The 20,786-nt window shown below is 37.6% G+C and overlaps 1 protein-coding gene across 4 annotated transcripts in view; it reads right to left on the bottom strand.

The window, feature by feature from the left end:
- Nucleotides 1-486: 486 nt before the first annotated feature.
- KLHDC1 (kelch domain containing 1) overlaps nucleotides 487-20,786 on the bottom strand; it is a 45,865-nt gene continuing 25,565 nt past the window's right edge. For 3 of the 4 annotated variants that reach the window (XM_070748931.1, XM_070748939.1, XM_070748948.1), the window contains 12 exons: nucleotides 14,187-14,257; nucleotides 13,324-13,441; nucleotides 10,647-10,765; nucleotides 10,172-10,250; nucleotides 9,977-10,060; nucleotides 9,793-9,876; nucleotides 8,713-8,771; nucleotides 7,733-7,845; nucleotides 6,471-6,543; nucleotides 2,250-2,334; nucleotides 1,948-2,000; nucleotides 487-1,104 (listed from right to left, as the gene is read on the bottom strand). In XM_070748931.1, the coding sequence (XP_070605032.1) occupies nucleotides 945-1,104; nucleotides 1,948-2,000; nucleotides 2,250-2,334; nucleotides 6,471-6,543; nucleotides 7,733-7,845; nucleotides 8,713-8,771; nucleotides 9,793-9,876; nucleotides 9,977-10,060; nucleotides 10,172-10,250; nucleotides 10,647-10,765; nucleotides 13,324-13,437 (1,023 nt within the window). In that variant the 5' untranslated portion in view covers nucleotides 13,438-13,441; nucleotides 14,187-14,257 and the 3' untranslated portion in view covers nucleotides 487-944. Of the gene's footprint in view, nucleotides 1,105-1,947; nucleotides 2,001-2,249; nucleotides 2,335-6,470; nucleotides 6,544-7,732; nucleotides 7,846-8,712; nucleotides 8,772-9,792; nucleotides 9,877-9,976; nucleotides 10,061-10,171; nucleotides 10,251-10,646; nucleotides 10,766-13,323; nucleotides 13,442-14,186; nucleotides 14,258-16,935; nucleotides 17,151-20,786 lie in introns of those variants that run through there. The other variant, XM_070748924.1, reaches the window with a different exon arrangement.

Genomic DNA, 20,786 nt, shown 5'->3' with positions numbered 1-20,786 from the left:
ATCTATTGTAACTATTTAAAATCCAAATTATCAAAACAAACCTGAAGGTAGTGAATATTGGGGCATCCCTACATATTTTTATCCCATTAAAAAAATTCACCTCAATAATTTTAGTATAACTTTTAAATCTATTATTGTATTTAAAGTAACCCCTCTATTACCAGATGAACATTTTTAATAATTGCCATTTAGCCAGATATTATAATTCAACCATTTCTGCACAAATAGCAAGTATCATTTATATGTTGCCTATTGATATTCTATTATCAAAAATCTCCTTAAAGAGATATATGACATCTGCAATATAAAGAGAGTATTGTGTATGTTTACCCAAATGTTTTAGCTTTATATGGGCTTAATTATTACTATAATTAAAGTTTATAACTATTTTTAAGGCTTTGTTCAAAATGACACAATGAAAGAGACTAAAGCATGTTCAGTAAATTACATTCAGATTGTACAAGTGTTAATCACAAAACTCAAAAGGAATAGAAAACAATAGTTTATGAACACTTTTTACAATAAATTAAGACATATTTTCAACTGTTAAATACAAAGTTTATACAATCAACAGAATAAGCAACTTTGTCAAATGTTGTGAAAGGATTTTGAGTTTGCACAATTTTTTAAACACAATTTAACTTCGTTTTTTAAAAAAAATATCCCTTTCAAATACCAGCACAAACTTCCTAAGATGGCCAACGCCATTTCCATTGTTGGAACACCATTATCTTTAATAACAATAATCGAATCAAATTGCTCTTAAGTCCAAGAATATTTTTAATCTTCAGCACCTTGAACTGGAGCTGTTATGACCCTGATAACCTTTGAAATTTTCTGTGCCCATCCAGAAATTTAGAATTTAGCTCAAACAATTTACCAATAATAGTCAAGTGCTGTTTGTTTTAAAATGATAATGGAACTGTTGTTTAAATGACATTAATCTACTCCTGCTCTTCTGCTTTGGCTTTTGTTTTCTGACGATGATTAACAGCAACCCAAAAAGTTATCTTATTCACAACTTCTTCCAAAAGTCTAGATGGCAACCACGATATTTGTTTCTCCAAGAGGACAGCATTTTTACCAATACAATCAAGACTTAATCTGAAAGAAACAATATGAAAGTTATAAGGTTTTGCTTTTTATAACTTACATAACAACAAAGTAGTTAAAACATCTAAGTATGGCAATATGCACTCCTACAGCAGTGTTCCCAATCTTAACACTTCAGCTTCCATCAGACAGCTATTATTGAAAATAATCTATTGTTTGTTAGGATTTTACTGAAACATCATCTATCTATGATTTGCTTGAATCAAAGATTATGGATTTGGCTTAAACAGCTGCCATATAACAATGACACAAGAGAGTTTATATTAAGAATGCAAAATGTATTAAAATTTCTATAAGAAAAAAAAATCCTTTCACTAATGGAAAATAGCCACTGTGTATACACAACATTACTTGTTCACTCCCAAAACAATAGGGCAACCGTTACATATGTAAATGTCTATGGAGATTCATAGTCATCCAGGTCATGGTTATCCCAAAAATGCTTTTTCAAGAGGCAACTGGACTTTCTGGTTTGTCTCTAAAGATGTTTCGATTCTCATCCGAGAAGTTTCTTCAGATTTGGCTGGATGATGAGGAATGGAAGGATTTAGACAGCTGATATATAAATCCTTCTATTTTCCACCATCCAGTCAGAACTGAGGAAGCTTCTTCGATCTTCAAAGAAAAACCATAAAGTTTAGTTGCCCTCTTGAAAAAGCATTTTTGGGTGTTACATATTTAGGTTGTCGTATGCCAGAGGTCCTTTAAATGGCTCTGCACACTGGAGTTGTTATGTCAGGATAGTTATTCCTATAATAGTTGCTATTAATATTTGATGAGTATACTATACTGGAGGCTTTATAATATTATTAGTTCTGTTTTGTTTCAACTCACCTGAGAAGTGAATATGGTTGTGTTTGAAAAATCAATAAATCACTGCAATGTCCCTAAGAAAGAAAAAACAATGATTTCAAATATATGCACTTATCTTTCTAACTCTTTGCACACCTAATATAGCATGGAAGTTAGATAATGCTATGAGTAACTAAAGCAAACTATTTTTGGGTCTCCTGATGCCCTATCATTAGGAAGAATCCAAATTATCTGCTCTCCTTAAATATTCTGCCAGAAAAATGTAGAATGTGAATTTCCTTTAAAATGTATAAAAAAACAATTAGATCTTTTAAGGTACTTACTCTATCCAGGAAATGCAAATCATCTTTACTTCCTCCAAAGACTAATACTTCACCATCTTTGCCAGCACAGGCTGTATGCCATAACCTAAAATGTATTATACTTAGAATGAATGCTCAAATCAATGATTTTGGAGAAGCATTACTTATATGTTCTAGAGGTGCATATTATATTTACATTACAGGACCTTTCGCTTAATTTCCAACATATAATACCTATATTGTCTTGAGTGATTACTCAATTCTTTAGAATATTTTGAACATTAGTAATGAATGAAGAAATTTAAATCTTACTGATGTTTTCCTGTTTACTATTAGCGGACTTACTTTCTTAACAAGAATTTTAAAAATTACTAATGCATTTGATCTGATCTTAAAAATTGTTTGTACCGATGAGACGCTTTTAAATATCAGAACAACTTATTCTGTCTCTATAAAATAGATTATATAATACTTTATCTAAGTACAATTTAAACTTGTTTTATACTAATCATTAAACTATGTGAAAAATTCTTTTGATATTCATAAGTCACAATATCATGAAATATGTTGACATGAATATCAAAGTATGAGTATTCAAGATGGCATCACTTAAAAATTCAGCTATCTGAAATATTTTATTTTTCTAGTCATGCCATTAATTTAAGGCAACCTCTAGTCATTATTCATTAGAATTTGTATTTATTTTTACAAGACATGAAATGAAAGCTGCAAAAATGCTGATGGACTAGGGTCATCTCTTCTTTCTTTACTATAATCTTCTTTAACATTAATTGTCTGCCTGCATTAACTGGAGAAAGAAATCATATGGACCAATATTGTTTTATATCACTATATAGGCTGGCAGTGGGTTGAGTAAAAAGGCAATACAGTATGTGTATTAATAACACATTGGAAGTGTGATGCATCTTTCTTTTAAAAAATCAAGGAAACAGATGAAATCTATTTGACAAAAAAAAAACATTTAGGGGCAAAGGTGTACCAAAAATCATGGGAACTCTCCATAGAATGCAGTTTTCTACAAGTATTACCTGAGCTGTAATAGTTCTATCTTTTTGTGTCACTATGAACCATGAACATGATTGGGAACCAAAGTAAATAGGGCATTCTGTTCTCCCATTTCTCCTTTGCATCCTACAAAAGTTGGGTGTTATTTTGCACACACTAGTGCAAAGTAAGGAAACTGATGCAGGGCATTGCCTTTGGGTCCCGTTCCCCCACTTTTTTGGTATGTTAAACTGCCAGGATTATAGAGTTTGGCAGCATAGAAATTTGCACTATAAATAAGTAGACACATAGATTATTGAGAATGCTACTCATTTGTATAGGATCACAGCAATAGCTGTGTTAGAACAACTTCAACTGTGTGTGAAGTTATTTTCTGGAAATCAAATTAACAAAGGGACTCACTGGGTAATAGGATTGAGAGATTAGTTCTCTTTTATTTATGTACAAAGTACAGTATGTGCATGATTACTGTAAAACACCTTACTTCATTTATTTCAGCAATTATATACCATTCTCCTTACACTAAACTGTATCCCACCTGTTCTCTTCCTCATACCTGTTGATAGCTCTGCCTCTGTCTTATCTGCATTAGGAAAACTCTGGCCTGGACTGGATCATCGCAGAACACTGGAATGCCTTTCCTGCCTTCACTCTGGGCCTTGACTCCTAGCTTGAAACCTGAGGCTTTTTCTATTGACTGACAGAGTTTATGTCCTCTCACAGCTGCTCTAACTTAGCACCTAGACATTCTAATAAAGCATGTTATTTGCATTATTAATCAACTAAATTAACATCATCTGTTTAAACAAATCCTTGTCAAAACTACAGTATCTGTTGTAATTCAAACATACCACATTATAACTAAACTGTACACATATCTAACAGGGCTGGCATCTAAACCAGAAAATTGAAATTTGTAGTACATAATAAGGTACATAATTAGTGTAATAAGGTAAAGAATTATCCTCAAAATCAGATGTTGTAAATCTGATCTTCAGCATACTTTATTTGAATAGCAGGATAAGGGGGCAGCATTTATCATCTTGGTTGTTGCAATGTCAATGGATAAATTTATAGATTAATACTATAAAGTTTTTGTATATTGGTTTCCCTTTCTCCAATAAAAATAATATTTTGGTGAATTGTATTGTTACAGTCAATTCATTAAATTATGAAGTCCTGAAGACAGCTTACATATCTTCATATTAGCAGAACAAAAATACAAATTTCAATATAATCAATATAATTAGCAAAAATCCACAAAATATAAAAGCATTGTAAAGTAGCAGAATTCAAACTATATCTAACAATCTTATTATAAAATGATTTTTTTTCATAGAGGTCAAAAGGACAAGGTGTCTTATTCATTTTTTGACTCTGGTAAACACCTCGCTTATCATACTGCAGTCATAATGATCATATGAACTTAAAGAGTTCTCAGACTCAAACACCTTTTCCCTTTCATCGATATGAAACCCACCTATAGGAAATTCAAGATTTGATCTATTTTGCCTTATTCTAGAGATATTGTAATGTTTCATATTGTCTTATTTTGTGCTCAAAATTTGCAATTAGAAGTAGTCTCTGTTTAACGACATGTATTCAGCAATTATTAGTGCTGAATGAGTGGTAGTTACAACCAATCCTTCCACCTATGGTCATTACAGCATAACCAGTCACATGATTACAATTTATGACCTTCTCTGCCAGCTACCAGTACCAACAACCAATGGAGAAGCTGGCAGGAAATCACAAGCCTGGGTCATTTGAAGCCCTCACTAGTGACCTGCATGGTTCTTGCTTAATGTCAACAAATGGAATGACTGGAACTACCACTAAGCAGTGCAAACTTTTTGACATATGACCACATTGCTTAAAAATAGAATACTCAGTCCCAATTAGCAATACTACCTTAGGACTACCTGTAGGTATTTTTATTCTTATGAGGGACAAGTTAGTGACTATGGACATACAGATAAAACATGGGTATATGATCTTATATCTGTACTTCTCATACACATATTTTAGAAAAGGTAGGATGGGGGCAATATTTGCTTTCCTAACTTCAGGTACTATGAAGCAATATTTCTTGAAATCCCTGTGCCAATTTCCTCAAATAAATGCACTAGGAAGGAAACCTGAAAAGCTAAATGTATCCTTATGATTTATGTCTTCCCCCCCCCCCCCTGATAATGGCAACCTTATTCAGTGTTTTGCCCACTAGGATAGAGAAGTTGCATGTAAAGGATCACTAGTTCTTGACCTCCAAAGGTTGAGTAAAGAAACTTTTTCCTACTTTCAGAGAAGCATCAATCCAATTAAAAAAACAAATACAATTTTATGGAGACAGGCACTGGCTTCAATGGACCCCAGCTTGAAGCTATTTTAGGGTCACATTGTTAAGCATGAAAAAAACAGCAGCTATGGCATGGGATATGTTTGAGTGAAGATTTTGTGGGTAGAACTATGATATGAGACATTTTTACACTTTTTTTAGGTATACGGTATAAACAGAACAATTATCAAAACTAAAATTATTTTAACAACTTTACCGACACCTGTAGGAAATATCTAAGAAGACAAATCTGGTAAAATAATGGTGTACTATTTATTTATTTATTCGATTTTTATGCCGCCCTTCTCCTTAGACTCAGAGCGGCTTACAACATGTTAGCAATAGCGCTTTTTAACAGAGCCAGCTATGTAATTTTAGTTGTTTTTAAGTTAATTAGTCGTAGCATGTGAATTATAAATAAATTTCAATTGTTACACAGTTTTTTATTCCGATTATAATACCATGCAAAATGACCTATAGGACTCTTTGGAACTGTAATAGATATGACAAACAGCCTATGACTGGGAAAATGGGAGCTTGGAGAAACTGTGAGTCATGACTACATGAACAGATATGCTTTTTTACTTTTATAAGGCAAAATCAGATCAATAAAGAAGAGTATTTGTAGTTCAGGATTGAAATGAGGAGTCCTTGGTGCTCTTTGAGCTTGGTTGCTTTCTTGCAGATGTTTCATTATTCAAACTAGGTTAATATTATCAGTGCACTGAGAATGTCACCTCGCTTGGGTAATGAAACAACCAAGCTCAGAGAGCACCAAGGATACCACAACATTAGATCAAAATCTATATTTGAATTCACAAAGTTATACAATTATAAAGTCACATGTTTTTCAATTTCAGCAGATGACTAGCATATTATACCTAGGTCTAGTCTCTGGTAAATATTTAAGTTGTTGCCATTCATTTGTTGCAACATCATAAATCCAACCATCACCTGAAAATAGAGATAAAAAGATTAGTACTATTGCTTTTATTTAAAAATGACAACAAATTATGTAATCAATTGTTTTCTGTTGCGGGTGAATGATTTTCAGCATGAGAAACAAGTGCTACCTTGACCAGGATTTAAAAGAGAAGCAGGAATTAGTTTAGTAGGTTTCTACCTTGTTCTTTGACTACAGTACCTTTCTTCCTTTCCCCATCACCTAGCTCACCTCAGTTTCAAAAGTAGCTGGGAAGGGTAGCATTGCTTATTTTTCTATTTAAAAAAACAATCTACTCTTCTTTAATTAACCTGAATCTTCATTTCAGAACCTGGTAAATATTTCATGTACATTTGACTTTTCTGCATGAACTATAAGTCATTCTATTTAGATTAATTAAACAGCAGTTCGATTTATTACTATATCCTCTTGTTTTCTGAAAACCAGTTTGAGGAGAACATGAATGGTACTGTTCAAATTCATGCTGCTAATGGACACTAATTGTGATCCAGGCACTTATGTGTCTGCCTCACCATTACTGTGTAACATTGGAGGGAGCTGTAGTTGTATGATTGCCATTTGCAACCTTCTCTGGCAGCTTCCTATAAACAAACTCAATGGGGAAGCTGTCAGGAAAGATCGCACGCCATGTTCAGGTTCTGTGGGCCCTTCTAGACCTTCTCCTGGCTTCCCATGACTTGCATAAAGCCCGGGCCAAGCCTCCTTGTTCAATTCCACCTCTATGTTGGTTGAGGCAGGCAGGATTCCCTTGGGTACCATTTGTTGGGGGTCAAAAGAAAGGGAGGGTTTTGCCTTCTCTTTCTGCTCAAGATCCCCAAGGACAATTGGTGGGCCACTGTGTGACACAGAATGCTGGACTCAATGGGCTTTGGCCCGATTCAGCATGGCTTTTCTTATGTTCTCCTCTGGCTTCCCATACGGCCTGCATCAGCCCTTACCTTCCTCCCTAAAGCCCATTCTCCCTACCTGGGATCCTGCTTCTTCCCACTTAAGGACTTGTGCATCTTGGGACTACAACAATAATTGTGACTGCTATTGCCAAGCAATGCAGCCACATGACATTGTATTTTATTAATGCATCACTTTCGGGTAGCAATCCCAGTCCCAATTGCCACCGTAACTCATATACTAGCTATATCTTCCTCACAATCTCAACCTTTCAGGACAAATGCTACTTACTTAAGGGTACATTGTCTGAACTCAGCCCACCAAATAGGAAAAGTTTCCCATCCGCCATAGGAGTCAACGTGTGCCATGATCTGTCTCTTGGTTTTTCTCCATTTGTAGCAATTCTATGTAGAAGAACAACCAAAGCACTACTGCTTATATAATTCAAACAAATCCCAAATAATTATTGAATATTACAGCAGGGGGATGGGTGTGAGGAAGTATTTCCTAATGCAACATATGTCATATAAATTGTTTATTTCATTAACTGATGAAACTGAGTTGTATAGATTCAAAACAACTAGAATTCAAGCACTCCTCTGCGCTTTTTTGGTTGACAAATCAATTAAACCAGGAAGCAAGGGACCATGTTTATCACCAGTTTCTAATCTGCAACTTACAAGTAATACACACACAGAGGTTTCTCTTCATTTTTTAATATATTTATTTAGGAAATTTATTTGCCACCCATCTCGTATCCAACTAAATCTATATATGATAGTTAATATGAATTGTCAGCCTGACAATCTAATGTATATCTAAAAGTAAATCTCTTCATTTCTCAGTAAAAATTCTTAGAAGCTTCATCTAAGAAATCCTTGCAGTTTAATAAAATCATAAGATGTTTTGTTGACTTAAATATTTTCTTCACTTTTAAATTCCACAATTTAAAATGAAAATATCTTTATTTTAAATTAAATCAGTCTACAACAGCAAAAGGATCAATCATAGCAAAATCAGTCCTTTTTATTGTGAGTGAGGAACCTTAACTTGTTGGTCTTTTATCTTCTGAAAATTTTATCCACAAAATGTACAGAGATCCATCTATAAATTATAAATTTGCTTATTACCATAAAACATTGTGATATTAATAGAAATAGTATTGATTTATTATCAAAAACCAAATCCCAAGAAAATGTTCAAAACGAAATTGTATTTAACTAGGTATTTATATACAACAGAAAAAATAACATCAAAGGAAAAAAACTTACTTTCCTGACCAAACCCAGGCGTCTAAATTCAGAGAATGTAAATCATTCATCCTTGTTTGCTATTTAAAAAATACAACATCCATTTTATTTTAAAATAAAACATAGTATCAATTTCAGTTTACAAATTCCTCATATAAGAAAATTTATCTATCAATCGAGATTATGTACGTATATTATGTTTAATAAGAGCATGAAGAAAAAAAAGAGTATTGTTATATAACTGTCCTCATATTATTTCCATTCTGTTATGTTCATTTGAATTATGTGATTTGATTTTTAACCAAATTAAACTATGCAGCACAAAGCACCAAGTGACTATTCACACCAACTCAACTAATTCCTACTAGACTAGAGTGTATGTGTAGTCAAATTCCATTTATAGTGTTTTTCAGAACACACAAGTAAAATATTTTACAATTTCTGGTTTTGGACTGAAAGGCTTCATATTTCTGGGTTGGTGGACTTCCTTTTCTGGTGCATGATTACTTCCTGCCATTATCCTGACTGAGCAGCAGGAACACTTTAAATCCACTTAGCAGCTGCTGGAGAAGCTCTACAAGTACAAATATTAAGCTAGATCAGTGATGGCTAACCTTTTCGCATACATGCATCCCCAAAATGCAATGTGTGGATGTCCCCTGCACACGCCTCCTGCCTCCATGCATACACCTGCCCCCCATGCATACACCCTTTCCTCATATATGTGCATGCATCTCTCACACATGCCCTCCACCCCCGCGCATGCGTGGCAGAGACAGGAAGGCCAGCTGGCCGGCACACCTGCATGTATGGCAGAGCTGAGCCGGGGTGATGGCTCTGCATGCCACCTCTGGCATACATGCCACAGGTTCACCATAACAGAGCTAGATGAACAAGTGTCTCATTTAATGTAGTGAACATTCTACTTTCCTATTCTTCAATAAGCCCTTTTAATTCTTCCATGTCTAAATTTTGGAATCAAGCTGCAGCCAGAGGCAAAGTAAGGGGGGACAGCCGTCTCTTTACTTCAAAAATATATATTTTTCCTCTCTTGCACTAAAGCCTCCTTCTGATAAAGAAAAGTGGGTACTGAGTACAAACCAAAACCCGTCCTCCAAAAACATAGCCTGTATTTCCTATGACTGCACATGAGTGAGCTGCTCGAGGCTGAGGTGCAATTCCACGCTGCAAGCAAGAGAAATAACAGTAATCAGAATATGCTTGCAACAAATACGTTGCGTCACCAAAACACCTAGCTTTAGCTATACACAGTTACAACACTTACTTTAATTTTTGGCTGATGCCAAGTTTGAGTACTTGTATCAAAAACATGAACATCATTGTGCCATCCCCAGAATATTTGACCTTCCTACAAAAAGTAAAATACATTAGTAGTAGTAGTAATAATTTTTTAAAATGCAATAAAACACTAATAATAAATCAGCTTCTATTTTTTGCTTGGAATTAAATCTTATCTTACCCAAAATGCATCATGAACGTCAAAACAGTCACTTAGCTCATTTTGTTTCCTACAGCCATAACCACCAAAGTAGATTAACCTGAAATAATAGGAATTAAAATTACTAATTAATTTATCTGCAATAATCCTAAGAATACTATTGTTCTGCCCTTTCATTTTCCACAAGACTTCTCAAATGTCACCTGTAGTAATCTGTTTATTTGTCTTATATATATATTCCTAACTCTACATAAATAAAATAGACATCCAAAGTATACTGCTTTTCTGTCAGCAACGCACTGGCAATATCAAGAGAAAAATGAATTTAATATTCAAAACATTTAATCATTTAAAAAATTCTACTCATTACAGCATATTGTTATTTACTTATAATGTAAGTGTTGTTCCTAGCGTATATCCCAATGATGTTATCAAACTATTATGTTACCAGATGTTTTTTCATCCTTCCCATTTATGAAATCATTTATAGAATTACCTGTCTTTATACACCCAGCAAGCAAGCTTGTCACGTGGTGTAGGAGGCTGACCTTTAAAGTCTGTGATTTGCTTCCATATATAAATTCCATTTTTTGTTCGCAAATTAACATGGTAGAGCTTTAAAGGAAATTAAAATACTTTAAAGGAAAATAAAATAATTTAAATATACAGTATTATTCAATAAACATAAGTGTTAATGGAAAAAAGATCATGAATAAAAAAATCAATATTCCATTACTCTTTTAATGAAAAGGATTATTTCCAACATTTATATAAGCATTTGTGCTAACAACATTCAGACATTTTAAAATTATGAAATAATTTATTTTTTGAATTTATTATTCTTTTCAGGCCAAATGAGCCGGGGTGACGCAGCAGGTAGAGTGCTGTACTGCAGGCCACTGAAGCTGACTGTAGATCTGTAGGTCAGTGGTTCAAATCTCATCACCGGCTCAAGGTTGACTCAGCCTTCCATCCTTCTGAGGAGGGTAAAATGAGGACCGGGATTGTGGAGGCAATATGCTGGCTCTGTTTAAAAGTGCTATTGCTAACATGTAAGCCGCCCTGAGTCTAAGGAGAAGGCCGGCATAAAATTGAATGAATGAATGAATGAATGAATGAATGAATGAATGAATGAATGAATGAATGAATGAATTCTAGTAACAAAAATGTTTAGTAGTTCCACTGAAGTGAAACTAATTGCAAATTTAACGCCCATGGTTTTCAGAAAAAAACAGATACAGTATTGGCAATTAAATTTCCCTCACTGCATGGACCTACAGAAAGAAGTTACAGATCTTCTAAGTAACATTAGTGAAACCAAGATATCCCAAACTAATACATTCTAACTTAAAGTAGGAAGACCTGATGGCCTTAAAAGGCCTTAGGTTAAAACCTTATAAATTTTTTATGATGCTTCTAAATATTTTTTTCTTTTGTTCAATCATGTCTGATCCTCTTAGATCAGGGCTGTAAAACTGGCGGCCTGAGGGCTGAATGCATCATGCGCAGGCCATGCCCATCCTAGCTTTGTGAAGGGAAAAAATGTGGTGAAGCGTCATGTGGACTTGTGAGTTTGACTGTGAGTTTGATAGCCGTCTTAGATTGTTTGGACAAGTTTCTGCACTTTTCTTCACAAGGTTTTTCAGAAGTGGTTTCCCATTGCCTCCTTCCTAGAGCTGAAAGAGTAACCAGCCCACGTTTACCCAGCTGGTATTGTATCAGATGCCTTAAACATCACACTGGCTCTCTTCTAAATATATTTATGAATAAAATCCAACTAATATTAAATGGTAGCTCTGTTGATCATCATTCACTTGGAAGTGATATCAAGTTGCAATTAACATTGGTAGTATAGTAATACCTCGTCTTACGAACCTAATTGGTTCCAGAAGGAGGTTCGTAAGGCGAAAAGTTCGTAACATGAAACAATGTTTCCCATAGGAAACAATGTAAAAGCGATTAATGCGTGCAAGGGGGAAAAAAAATCGCAAAATGGCACTCCGCTGGGCTTCGCCGCCCGACTGTCACCTTTTAAAACAACCGGGGGGCTTCTCGGTGTTCTCCCGAACCCGAACTTTTGCCGAACTTTTCGGGTTCAGGTTTGGGAGGCCACTGAGAAGCGGCGGCGCCCGCCTGTCACCTTCTGAAACAACTGGGGGGCTTCTCGGCGTTCTCCCGAATGCCGAACTCGGAAGTTCAGCAAAGGTTTGGGTTCAGGTCCCGGAGGCCACCAAAAAGCGCCTGGCTGTTTCAGAAGGTTACAGCCGGGCGGCAGCGCCTGGCAGAGCGCCGTTTTTGCGATCGGCGGCAGCATTTTCGGCCGATCTGGAGGCTGAAACGGAGGTGGGGAATCCCAATAGGGAATTCCATGGGCGGAGCTTTGACGTCACGAAGATGTCCTTCCTGGAGGCCACATTTCAGAAGGTGACAGGCGGGCAGCGGTGCTTCTCGGCGGCCTACCGAACCTGAAAAGTTCAGCAAAGGTTTGGGTTTGGGTTCGGGAGAACGCCGAGAAGCCCCCTGGCTGTTTTAAAAGGTGACAGCCGGGCGGCGCAGCCCAGCTGAGCGCCATTTTGCGATCTGCGGTGGGTTTGTAAGTCGAAAAAAGTTCGTAAGAAGAGGCAAAAATTTTCAGAACCCTGGGTTCGTATCTCGAAATGTTTGTATCACAAGGGGTTCGTATCACGAGGTACCACTGTACTTACATATAGCATACAAGAATTAACAATGCTAAATATATTCATTCTGTGAGATAAGTGATCTTTATTTCCCATACGGCATTTATGTTATATACGAGAAAGATTCTACTGTCCAATGAAAAAATCAACTATACCTTAAGAGGTATTCAAGCACCCAGATATCCCAAAATTGTTATCTGAGTGCTGATTAGTCTCATAAGCTCTACCTGTGAAAAATCCCACATTCAGATCTCATTCTTGATTGTTATAAATTCTTATTACTATATATTTTTAAGTTTTAATATAGCTACAACAATGAATCATAAAACATGAATGTCAATCACAACAGGTTAATTCATAGAAACTTGGAATACTGTACTTATAAATATATAAAAGATACAGTTCAGTTTTAAACAAATTGAACCATATTTTTCACCATTTAAGAAATTTCTTATTTTGTTGGGCAAATTTTTAACAATGAAAGGAATCCAGTACCCGGTTGCTGTATCCTTTGTCATCAAATCCTCCAAAGATATAGAGTTTCCCATTAATGCAAGCTCCACAGCTTCCAGACATAGATGGAGGTAACTCTCCTTTCATTAGATGCATTGACCTGCAATTTAGGCAATACAGAATACTGTATACTTTAACTTTGCTCAGAGTATGAAAAAGAGATAAAATAAATAATACTTTAAGTAACTTTGAAATAACATTCAATAATTTTGCCAAAAATTGTTATCTACCTCAATCTATGTCATTCTCTTCTAGTCACTACTGAAAGTATTCCCCAACTTGATGCCCACTACATTAGTGTTCCCCAATTTGATGCCCACCGGATATGATCATTATATGTCATTATTTTCAGGCAACATAAGGTATAAGTAAGTTGGGTGAAATGATTTCATCACAATCAGGTAAATACACTGGAAATAATAGCAACGTTTTTCCTGGCTAGTCCAATACTTTCTCATTCATTCTTAAATGCTAACTAGTTACAATAGCTCTGAGAAGGAAAAGAATTATCACTGATATCCATTTCCAAATGCATTAAAATCACATAAAATGTGACAATGTAGGAAACCTAAGATTGGTGTCCAGTTAATCAAGTTATCTGAATTTCCACAAAATACTGAACTATAAATTATACTTGCTGTGACCTAGAACTAGCCAGTCATATTTCAACATATTCTGATATGGAAATCTAGCTTTAAAACCATATTTCTTTTTCAGTTATAAATTAATTAAATGAACAAGGAAGTAAAAAGCTTATTTAGCTAAAATAATAATTTCAATAAATAAAGTTTCTCATATGAAGTATCTTCTGATAAATTAACAGCACAGTAAATAATGTAACTTACCATAATCCACTGTCAATATCATAGATCCAAAGTTCATCGTTTGGTAAATAAACTTCATTTTCTTCAATAGACTATGCAGAAAAAAACAGTAGTTCTGACATAATTCTTATTTTCAAAATGCCACATGTATTTCTGAATATTTTCCATTTCAAATTCTAGCTCTATAATAGATAACTTGGCCTGCTGGAGCATTGTTTTAGTAATCATAAAGCAAACACATTTTTTTCCTTTCATTTACTATCAATTACATACACATAACTTAGTGTACCATTCATTAGTCTTTTGTTGGAAAGGAAATTTCAAGTGGCAGATAATTGAAAGTATAGAAAGTGACACTGCAGATATTAGCACATTTTAAAGATATTTAGTAGTATACTTATATATAATTTATGTTTGCAAGAATTAAATATATGTTGACAGAAAAGCAGTATACAGTAGTCCCTCGCTATACCGTGCTTCACCTACTGCGGCTTCACTTCATCGCGGGTTTCTGAGGAAGTCGATCGGCAGATTTAAACAGCCCGCCGAACTCGATCGGCAGGTTTTTCAAAAAAAAAATCTAAAATTGTAAATACTGTATTTAAATACTGTATCTAAAATAAATACTGTGTGGGAAGGGTTTATAAACACTTAAAACAATGAAAACTTACCAAACAATTACAATATAAATACTTAAATAAGTACTATCAGTCGATAAATTCCCCATCGCGGATTTCACCTATCGCGGCCAGGTCTGGAACGTAACACCAGTGATAGGTGAGGGACTACTGTATAAAGAATTTGTTGAAAATTATAATCTCACGGCAAATATTGCCAATATCCGATAAATGTATTCCAAAAATATACAAAGTTTTGCATTTGACACCAATTATTATTAGTGGTCCTGTATATTTTGCCATTTCCAGAATATCAAATTCCAATAGTGATGGTAATAGATGTCCTTATTCCAAGTTAACTCTAATGAAATGATGTTCATGAAAGCAGCAAAGGAAATCCTTTACTTTGCAATGAATTATTATAATAATAAAGGGAATATATTTAGGGGAATAAATAGAGATTGTACTTTCCTTTCCTTGAAGGGCAGGAAAAGTCTGGTGGCTTGATAGTTTGGTCTTGAGTAACTTGTACAAATAGGGAGATACATATCCTAGCCATATTGATCATCTCCCTTATCTATAAGCCAGTCACATCCTGGTTATTAATCTCTAAATAACAAATGATAGACCTCAGATCTCCTCCCATCATGTTCTATTCTTATTGTGAGCTGCCCTGTGTCTACAAAAAAGGGCGGCATAGAAGTCCAATTTATTTATTTATTTATTCTCAGTATGTCAAGACTAAAAATAATTGAAATTATTATTAATTGGATTTGTATGCTGTCCCTCTCCGAGGACTCAGGGCGGCTATTAACTGGACCGTGGGTTAGCTTACACTGTCTGCTATCCTAAAACAGAAGACCAAGTCGAGACAGCTCTAACTGATAGTCACAAAGAAAAATGTGATATGTCATCAATAATCATAGTGTTTATCTACAAATGGGATTGAGATAATTTGCTGGAAGATGCAAAAATTGTTATCATCTTGACCAGCCACCATTTGGCATAGAAACCAATCAAGTCAATGGAAGTACATAGGACTCACTTGCTTCATTCTTGATACTGATTACATCAGAATAGCTGGGTTCCAATCTAACACTAAACTAAGCCAAGCCATAAACCATGACTTTAAATACATTAACGAGCAGATTATAAACATGGTTAGTAGCCCAGACACAAATTTTTAAGGATTCATTATACAAACAGACCTTCATTTACAACCATTCCTTTAGCAACTATTATTACAATTAATTTTATTTAATTATTTAATTTAATGGCTCTGAGAAAAAGTGATAACTGGTTCTCCACCATTGCAGAAGTGGACGGGGGGGGGGGGCAGGCAAAATTTAGGTTGCGGTATCCTGGCATGCTTTCTTCCCATCTGGCTTCACCAAAGCAAAATCAATGGAGGAAGCCATATTTGCTTCATAACCTTGTGATTCAACTTAACAATCTTAGCAAAAGACTGTAAAATTGGGTGTGAATGGTTTAACACCTTACTGAACAATAGAAATTCTGGTCCCAATTGTGGTAGTCTGAAGTCAAAGGACTATCTGCAACGTGATAAACAAGGGACATTATTAAATATTATTTTTATTTTTATTATTATATTTGTATGCCGCCCCTCTTCATAGACTCGCCTAGCGCCTAGGCTGGGCAAATCTGCTTCCCCAGATAAGGAAAAGAAATAGTGCCACACTTTTAAGACAAAGGCGAGTTTATTATAGAAAACCATCTGACACATCAGGTTGTCAACACGCTTTGTAAGGCGCCAAGAGATGGCGCTCAAATTATAAAATTCAGCCTCTTGGAGGTGGGAAGAGAGGCGGGTCAGCTGCTGTCGCACGAGACGCCACCGTCCAATGAGGTAAACAGCTGAGATAAACACCCAACCTCCTCCCCCTCCCCAATCACGTCCAAAAGCGGCACGTGCCTCTTTCCCCCCTCCCCATTTCGCTTTTGGAGGAGGAGCGTCAGCGAGCTCGCTTTAAAATAACGCGGCGGAGGGGGGAAGGCGAGATAACGTGAACGGCTTCTCTCGCCCTTCCCCCCTCCTTGGTTTCCTCCATTGCTCGGTTATTGCTTTTTTTTTTTCCTTTCCCGCATATATTTGTCCGACCATTCGGCTTCCCCGTCGACTCTAATTTCCTTACCACATATCCCCCCCACACATAAAGACAACTCCCATCGACCCCGGCGCAATGCCCGCTCCGTTCCTCGGCCACGCCGAACTGTTCAGGAGGAGGATCCGCCGCCATCTTAGCGCGGGGTGGATAAGGAGGGAATGAAGTTTTATAAACCCAGTCACCGTCGCCGTGGCAGTCCCCTCAGCAACCGCGTCCGCAGCCGCCGCCCCCTCGTTTCGAACGCCGGACGAGCGCGGGTACGTGGCGGACAACGCCCCCTGCCGTTAGCGGAGAGGCGCGCAAGAAGAGCGCAGGTCTCGACTGGCTGAGCGGGAGATTGGAACAGGGACGTTTTCCTATCTTTCGAAGTGCGCAGCTATTCAATTTACGTTTTACTTAGGATCAGTTCTTCTAATGCTTAAATTATTCCATCATAAGTATACAATAAGGATTTGAACAATAGGCTGAACAAGAACAATACATTGTACACCTGCACTAGCAAATGGAAGTAAGTGGAAGATTTTCTCAGCCAAGCTATGGCCAATGTGCCAAATGCATTTGCATTACATACTGTATATGTTTTGGATGATTAAACGTCAGGTAGCTGGTGAATGCAAGATGTACATTTTCAATTATGGTATTTCTAAAACGTGTGTGAACTATTTTTTCCTCTGGCAATCTTAACGCTGTCAGGACTTATTGTATTATGATGGAAGAATTACAAGAAATTTAAACCCAAATAAAACGTATTTTGTCTTTTTATGTACACTGAGAACATATGCACCAAAGACAAATTCCTCGTGTGTCCAATCACACTTGGGCAATAAAGAATTCTATTTTATTCCTCTCCAGTGGAACATACTCATTTCTGCTCATCCATACAATACTTTTGGATTAAAAATATGCTTAATAAGTGTTCTGTCAGGCTCTCTGGTAGACTCCTCCCAAAGATTCACAGGTACAAATTTCAGACACACACACGTTTGAAAATTCAAAACAATGTTCTTTATAATGAAAATTCACTTAAACCAAGGCCTCTTTTGGTATAGCAAAGAGCACTTGTCTCCAAACAAACTGGTAATTTGTACAAGTCCCATATCAGTTCTGTGATACTTAGCTTGCAGCTGTGACGCAATTCACAGTCCTTTCACAAAGTGAAACACACTTTGCCCTGATTTAGTTTCAAAGCGGGCAAAAATCAGCACACAAAAGGTCAAAGTCAGTAAAGCAGTCACCAAACATATTGATCAGATCAGTGTTTCCCAACCTTTTTTGAGCCGCGGCACATTATTCATGTTTTCAAAATTCTGGGGAACACTGAAGGGGGCGGGGCGGGGGGGCTAAAGAAAAGTTTGGACAAAAAAAATATCTCTTCCTCCATTTCACTCTATTTCTCCCTCCCTCTTTCTCTCTCTTCCTTCCTTCCCTTCTTTCTCTCCATCCCTCTTTCTTTCTTCCTCTCTTTTTTGCTCTCTTTCTCTCTCCCTCCTTCCCTCCCTCTATGTCTTTCCCTCTCCCTCCTTCCCCCCTTTCTTTCTCTCTCTCTCTTGCTTTCTTTCCCTCTCTTTCTCTTGCTTTCTTTCTCTCATTCTCTCTCCCCTCCTTTTTCTCTCTCTTTCTCTCTCGTTCACCACGCCAGCAACAGAGAAAAAAAGAAAGAGCCAGAGAGAGCCAGAGAGAGAGTGGAGTGCGCAGCAGCCATCAGCCTCCTCGGCCTCCCAGACGTCCCCAGCGCCCGGCCTCGCGCCGCCTCCCGTTAGCCCGGCCGAAAGCCACACAGTCCCGGACTCCAGGATCGCTCGCTTCTCCGGCCAGCGCGGCGCTTTCCTGGGCAGATGGCTTTGCTGACCGGAGAAGCGAGCGATCTGGGAGTCCGGGACTGTGGCTTTGCGCCATGAAGAGAAAACGGCAACAGGGAAAAGTCGGCCGTTTTCTCTTCATGGCGCAAAGCCACACAGTCCCGGACTCCCGGATCGCTCGCTTTTCCGGCCAGCGTGGCGCTTTCCTGGGCAGATGGCTTTGCTGACCGGAGAAGCGAGCGATCCGGGAGTCCGGGACTGTGTGGCTTTGCGCCATGAAGAGAAAATGGCAGCAGGGAAAAGTCGGCCGTTTTCTCTTCATGGCGCAAAGCCACACAGTCCCGGACTCCCGGATTGCTCGCCCCAAGGCAGGAGGCGGCGGCGGAGGAGAGTGGGCGGATCGGGCGGGCAATGGGGCAGGGCGGAGAAGCCATGGGCGCGTTTGGCCGGAGGCACCGTGGGGAGGCAGGGGCAGGGAGGTGCGGCAGTAGGTGCCTCCGGCCAAACGCGCCCCTGGCTTCTCCGCTCTGCCCCATTGCCCGCCCAATCCGCCCACTCTCCTCCGCCGCCTCTCGCCGCAGCACACCTGACGGTGTCTCGCGGCACACTAGTGTGCCGCAGCACACCGGTTGGGAAACGCTGGATCAGATAATCCTCCACAATGGCCAAACCCACAGGCTGCTATTTATAGCAGCCTCACTAATTACCACAGCCCCACCCAACCACAGGTGGCCTCATTTTCTTTGATAATAATCTCTCAGTTGTTGTTGCCTATGCATCCCTCTCCTCATGTGTGGCTGTATCATTAACTCTTGTTCGGAATCCAAGGAGGAGCTAGATAATTGATCTCCTTCTGAGCTGTCTGCCACACTCTCCTCCATGTCACTCATGTCTTCTTGGTCAGAGGAGCCTTCATCAGCAGATTCCATGGGGAGGGGGGGAGCAAAACAGGCCTGCAGCATGTGGATGTCTCCCCCACATCCACAGTCCTTGGGGCAGGAGCTGAGCCAGAGCTAACCACAACAATAAGTAACTGTAACTAACTGAATTTAAACATGCCTGGGATAAACATATATCCACCCTAAGATAATACTGTATACAAGAAATAGTATGAGGGCAGAGTAGATGGACCATGAGGTCTTTTTCTGCTGTCAATCTTCTATGTTAATATAGTCCTGAATATCAGTACCTTGATGCATAAACATACCAAATCAGAACTGCACTACATATTTAATAAAATTTATAATAGCAAAAAACCCACACCAATTCCTAGGGTATTATCAAAATACTAATTAATATAAGACCTAATAGATACAAATTAGCTAATAAACATTTTGACAACTGTCTTGAGGACATGTTGCAGATAAACTTGTTCTTGCAAATATGCTGCCCTAAGTCTTATCTACAAATCTGTCAGCCAAAAATTATAGTTCCATAAATTTTATTGTCCCCCATTACTAACAGATACCAAATGCTGGTGCCCTTATTTATAAGCTGTTTACACATGACATCACAAGTTGACAGAAAAATCCACAATCGCTGATTTGCATTTTTTTATAGAAACCTAGACCAGTAGGTTTACTTATTTGCCAAAGCATCAGTCCAGGTTTTGCAAAAACTCACAGCAACTGATTGCCAGGCCTGATTGAATTGATCCATGTGATCAGAGACTGGTGCATGCTATAATCAGCGGCTTATTTCACCTTGCCTCTTTTTTCAAGAACATCACTACTCAGCTTTCTCCCCCCCCTCCACCACCTGTTGGTGAACCTTAAAAAAACAGTTGGCAAAAAACCCGTTTTTAAAAATAGCCCCTCAGCACCACTACCTGTCAGCTGTTATCAGGCTGTTTTTAAAAGGGGGTTCTTCTGGAATAGGGATTGATTTATTAGCAAAAATTTTAAAAACAATATTAGGGAGGAATTGTTTGGTGGAGGAGCCCCCTTCATTTGTCTGGTGCACGCTCCTCCTTTATGTCACTTTAAATCAGGTGAAACTTTCCTTCAAAGCTTCTTCAGTTCTGACAGGATAGAGAATTGAAGAAAAATGAAAAACGAAACGTGTTCAAAGGAGAAAAAA

The sequence above is a fragment of the Erythrolamprus reginae genome, chromosome 1 (assembly GCF_031021105.1).
Source record: "Erythrolamprus reginae isolate rEryReg1 chromosome 1, rEryReg1.hap1, whole genome shotgun sequence".
NCBI classification, from domain to species: domain Eukaryota; kingdom Metazoa; phylum Chordata; class Lepidosauria; order Squamata; family Dipsadidae; genus Erythrolamprus; species Erythrolamprus reginae.
Note: the sequence above shows the minus strand (reverse complement) of the source record. Positions and strands in the feature narration are given on the sequence as shown.